The following is a 6,000-nucleotide window of genomic DNA, read 5'->3' as shown; positions in this document are numbered from 1 at the left end:
TATATATATATATATATATATATATATATATATATATATATATATAGCACTAGGGAAATTGGGATCATACAAAATTGGGAAATACAGATCAGTTCTTTCATTTTAGATCTTTACTTCTCTACCTTAAAGCAACACAATGCAAATAAATAGGATCCTTGGCATACAGTACAGCTGCATATAGATACATTCCAGTATCCTTGTCTTGAGGATTGGGTGAATATTGATATTTAGACATACATTAAAAACTAATAAAGTAAAATATTTGGTTGATTTTAAATAATGGAATCCATACAGTGCGTTATACCCTCCAAGAAAGTTTATTGCTGATTGAACATTGAAACAAAAGGCTGTTTCCATCCACTTGAGAGAAGCATTGGCTTGCCTTCCATGTCTGGGGAGTCCTCTTCATGCCACATGACAGCTCCTCCTAGGACACAGAACAAACTATACAATTGTTGTGGGGACATTAGAAAGCAACAGCCCGATTCCCATTCAAACAACAGATAGTCTATGCATTCTGTTACCATGGAAACTCTGGAATAAATCCCCATACTAAACATATCATAAGCTAGGTGTAGCATAATCTGCCTGGAACATTTGGAGGCGATGTAGTCAGACTCCTCACTAGATACGGGGACACTACATAGCATAGCATACTCTCTGATTGTTACCTCTCTATAACCGGGAGAAATCATGAAATCATGGCACACATATATATATATATATATATATATATATATATATATATATGTCATGATTTCTCCATATATATATATATATATATATATATATATATATATCGCATTTTCTGGGGTATGCTGCGTTTATTGGATCCCTACCGTAGAGATATAAGCAGCTGCTGAAATATTAGTCAGTTTAAATATCTCACTTCTTCATCTTTTTACAAACTACCTGTCAAAACAAGAAGGTAAACGCTGGTGTGAACACAGCCTAAACCAAGCATACATGTGTTCTGAGGTAAAAAAAAAAAAAAAAAAAAATATATAAATAAGTGTATTGTAGTATTTGTTGAAGTGAATGGTGAGGATGTTGGAATATCAATGGTAGAGCACATTCCAATATTCTCAGTTATGGATGTCTCTACTATATGGAGTTATATTTGGATGCCCTGTAAATGAGATCCAGCATGAACTATTTGTATAGCAGTTGTTGTCTTTGTATTAGGTGTTGGGATCCTGCCGACCCTTCCTCTCACACATTGCTTTTTATTATTTGCAGGGGTTAATACATCCCTCCAGCGGGGTCATGTCTATTGCTCAAGCACACAATTCACAGTAAATGTGTAATGATAGCAAAAACGATAACCATAGAGTAACATTGTAGGTCTGCCATTATACAGAAGGGAAGGTGGTGTGCTATGTAGCAGCAGGTCCTGGGTGTAATAGCAGGCATACAGGACTTACCATTTCTGCTAGTATTGCTGGGTCCAGGCTCCTAGTTATTATTCGCCAGACGTGATCTGCAGCCACTAACCTTTCTCCAGATCCAGGACCTCCAGGAACCTTCTGCTTGTTGCTGAAATACAAAGGAAGCCATTTACCATTAATGATATATTCTGTGGGCTATTAAGAAATAGGAAAGATGAGACGATTATATATATATATATATATATATATATATATATATATATATATATATATATATGATAGATAGATAGATAGATAGATAGATAGATAGATAGATAGATAGATAGAGAGTGAGTGTAGTATATTAGCTTAGTATGTGACATTACATTCCGACCTCAATGCAAGAAGCTCTATGTCTATGATATAACTATATAATGTTTTTTTGTTTTTGGTCTGCTACTCCAATGATTTTTGTGATCTAATGTCGATTGAATATATTAATAGATAATTATCTGCTCCACATCCTACACAACAGTCAGTAAGTATCACCTTGCTCCATGACCTTGCCACATGGACTTCACCAGCCTGCATTGCCTCCAGACACTGGACTAATCTGAGGGAGGTGAGGAAGGAATTGACTGAATGAAACAGATCAATGACTTATTCCCCAAGCTGCTTGTACCTTGTTACCTTGTAGAACCAAGCTATACAACTTGACTACAAGGGATAATTCTGTATGTACCAGTAGAGAACACTTCTTGCGGTCCCCTATCAGTCGTTTAACCCATTCTGTCCCGTGCTATGTGAAGCCAGGCCTGTAAATTTATGATGCCCCAGCTCTGACACAATCCATCAGCACCATGTAAACCTCATTGTATTTGTAGTTACCAGTCAGTGTAATTATTTTCCCTGTAAAGATGTTAAGACACTTAAATATTAAAGCAACCCTCACTGACTCTCAGGACCACATTACCATTTCATGTATTTGGAAATCGGTCTCCTGATATTTGCTGGGACATATGTCTTTCTGTAATAATTATCTATAGCCTGAGAACATAATAATAGATCAAGTCTGAAAATCTGGAATTATGATGTTTTTTTTGTCCCACTATGAATAATTTGTAAAGAAAATACAAATACGTCTTTTGATGAGGTTATCCTATGATGAAGAAAGGATCTTTCCATGAATCAGAGCCTGTTGACTGGCATCCAGACTTCCTCCTAAACCTGACTTGAGACTCTATATTATCGCCCCCCCTCCTTCCTTACACATTGCTAGGACAGGACATCTTGATTTGTCCAGTAATTAGACACTTTCCACTAATGGAAGCAATTGCATGTATTATATTCACGCACCTGATTAGGAATGAACTCACTGCTAAGGGTGGACTTCATTATGTAATGTCACTTAATGATGAGGAGATCAAGCTTCACCATGGAAATAGAGGCGGACTCATACTCTAATGTACAGTCAGGGAAATCAGCTAGAAGTCAATGTAACAGTCCAAGGCACTACTAGCATGGGGGCGTCAATATATATATATATATAATCGATTATTATGGGACTTCAGTATTTTATAATATTAATTAATTAATTAATTAATTAATTAATATATTTGGAGATAAGAAATGGGCTGTAACTAAAACTGAAATAAACAAGTAAACGACTACTAATAATTTACAAAAAGTTTTGTCCTGTATATAAGGAAATTATATTTAGAAGCTTACACTATGTATTTCTTCCAGTATAAAGTTAATCAATGAACTCTCCCTTGGCACCAATGCAAACCAATAACACTGCTTCAGCGCTATTAGCTCCAAGGCAATTTGGATGGACAATGTCCCTTTTCTGTATACTATTTCTCCACAACTGTAGAGTGCAGCAGATACCTGGTGTCCTTCATATGCGTTTTTTGTGCACTATACCTTTTTCCCTCTCTTTTTTGGGCATCTACTTCTCTAAAATCAAGGTGCATTGATGCCAACAGAGTGATGAAATAAGAAGAAAAGCCAATTGCTGCACTGAGGTGGGGGATAGCTGCTAGGAATCCGCCTGCAACTGTGGAGAAGTCAGTAATTGCTGGAGACAGGGAGAGCTGGGGGTTGGGCTGAGGGATCCATGTATAAATAGTGTGATCTCAAATTGAAAGGCATAAATAACAGCAGGAGTGATCTAACCCTATGCAGTTCATCCTCGACGGGGAAAAGGGGGGGAGAAACAATAAGGAGAAGCTTCCAGGGGACGTGTAGATCTCCCAGTGCAGACCAAGTGGATCTCTGTGGATACAAGATCACAGGGCGCAGCAGCCATGGAAGAACTTACTGCTTTTGTATCTAAGTCCTTTGACCAGAAGAGTAAGGATGGCAGCGGCAGTGGCAGCAGCAAGAAGGAGACCATTACATACAGGGAAGTTCTGGAGACCGGCTTAGCTCGGGCCAGGGAGCTGGGGAACTCTGACAGCAACCTCCAGGACATTACAGACACCAGCAACCACTGCTCACTGCACCTCTACAAGGAGCACCCAGACCTAGACAAGGACAAGCTGAAAGACTACAACCCCAGCAGGATATCCGACGGTGAGTACTCCCTATGGACTCTACTAGATATATGGACTCAATCCTGCAGAGAGAGAGAGACTGCAGAGCATGTGCTAGTATACTATATACCATATATAATCGGCTTCTTCTTATTATTATTGCATTAGTAGTATTATTAGTAGACGATATTCTATGTACATTGCTTTCTATGTAGTCAGAATGACACTTCCAGAGCTTCATGTTTTTTTGGCATGCTAGAATAGTAGTCCTACCTTATTTCTCCTAGAAGAGGGGGCGATTAGTTGCTGTTGTGCAGTGGATAATGCCTGACAACTTCCGGATAGTGTAGTAGATGGGAATGATAGGGAGAGATTATTGGGCCCAGTTGTATACTACATCACTCACATGCAGATGACTGCATTCTGTATACTCTAGAATAACACAGGCCACAGACATTAGACTCACTAAATATTTTCTCTTCTCTCAGAGAAACAGGTGTTCTTCTTTCACATTGTTATCGTAGCTATTGCTTACTAAGACATATTGCAAACAGCCTGCAAAACATGTGGCTGGAGAAGGAGGGGGGGGGGGGGGTAAAACGTTTTCATCTGGTGGGACTCAAGGTGAAACGAAATTAAAAACAAGTCATGGGAGAGCAGAATGGAGGAAGTAGATGTGTTTTGTGATACTAGTGATTTTAAACACTTACAGAATAGAGAGAAGATGGACAGACAGAAAATAGTTACCATATATAGATGATATGTCATAGATCATCATTTTTGCTACATCATAAATTGACATAGCTACAAAGTCCAATGATCTGTAAAGACTAGAATCATATCCTAACATATTGTTTTATTGTACACAGCAAATACATTTCTCACTAATAGTGACAATTCCTCTTCCTTTCTAATGCTATATGTAATGGCAGCACATTGCTATCAGGCAAGAACAGAAGGATTTGGTGCCCTGTCTGGACTGGGTCTTGTCCGGCCACTTCTTCTCAGCCTGAGCGCAGAAATCATGTGTTTGTAATAGAAGTAAAAAAAAAAAAAGTTTATCAATCCAGACTTAAATAAAGACTACACATACAAGATCTCTATAAACACCTGCAAAATGCACTTCCATTTTTTTTTTGTAAAGTTTGTTTTTTATGAAATGTATTGACAGGATGAGGAAAGTTTCTGCAGAAGGTTCTGACAACCTGAGAAAGTGCAATTCATTTTTAAAATATAAGATAAAATAAATAAACTGTAAGATTTATATGTTGTAATTTAAAAAATAATAATAATGTATATATTATTGCTGCTACTATTTGTACTATTAGGAATGTATTAGTTATTATTTTAGTATTTTCATCATCATCATCATCATCATCATCATCATCATCATCCAGATGATTGCATTAGCAAGACAGACCTTATCGACAAAGGTTTGACACTTGACTATCATATTCCTTTTTTATGTTCCACTTCCTCCAGAGCCTTTCTCCCTTGGTCATTGAAGACCCATCGGTAATAGCAGGGTTTCCTAAAGTCAGAACCTATAAAGAAACTGGACTAAATATTGTGATTGTCTGGTACTTAACTGATTCACCAAATAGAAATACACAGAAATGTAGGAATATCCTCAGTATATATATATATATATATATATATATATATATATATATATATATATAAAATTTATACCATTATTTTACTTTGAAGTGAATTCTTTATCTGTCTGTTTAGCTCTCTAGCCAAGCTATCTGTTTTGCTCGATAGAACTCATGTCAGAGATCAGGTCTGCAAGCATCCAGTCCAGCCTGAGCCCAGGAGAATGGGCATAGTGAAATGCTTGCTGTTAATCTATTTATCGTATGTAATGAAGCCACATAGTAGAGTGATCTGGATTTATTATCATTATTAAATGGTATGAAATAGATACAGATCCTCGATCGTTGTGTATTACTATTCAGTAGGTGCAGAATTGATTTCCCTGCCTGTGTTCTCTGCTCCACTATTGGACTAATAGTAATCGATTGAGAATACATTAGGACATATCTGTTAGGATAGGACGAGCAGTTCATGAAATACATGAGGGATGAGGAGTC

At 37.3% G+C, this 6,000-nt stretch overlaps 1 protein-coding gene across 2 annotated transcripts in view; it reads left to right on the top strand.

The window, feature by feature from the left end:
• Positions 1 to 3,546: 3,546 nt before the first annotated feature.
• Positions 3,547 to 6,000, top strand: part of LOC138793700 (short stature homeobox protein) — a 30,976-nt gene continuing 28,522 nt past the window's right edge. For both annotated transcript variants that reach the window (XM_069972379.1, XM_069972378.1), the window contains exon 1: positions 3,547 to 3,944. In XM_069972379.1, the coding sequence (XP_069828480.1) occupies positions 3,677 to 3,944 (268 nt within the window). In that variant the 5' untranslated portion in view covers positions 3,547 to 3,676. The remainder of the gene's footprint in view (positions 3,945 to 6,000) is intronic.

The sequence above is a fragment of the Dendropsophus ebraccatus genome, chromosome 5, assembly GCF_027789765.1.
Source record: "Dendropsophus ebraccatus isolate aDenEbr1 chromosome 5, aDenEbr1.pat, whole genome shotgun sequence".
Classification (NCBI taxonomy): domain Eukaryota; kingdom Metazoa; phylum Chordata; class Amphibia; order Anura; family Hylidae; genus Dendropsophus; species Dendropsophus ebraccatus.
Note: the sequence above shows the minus strand (reverse complement) of the source record. Positions and strands in the feature narration are given on the sequence as shown.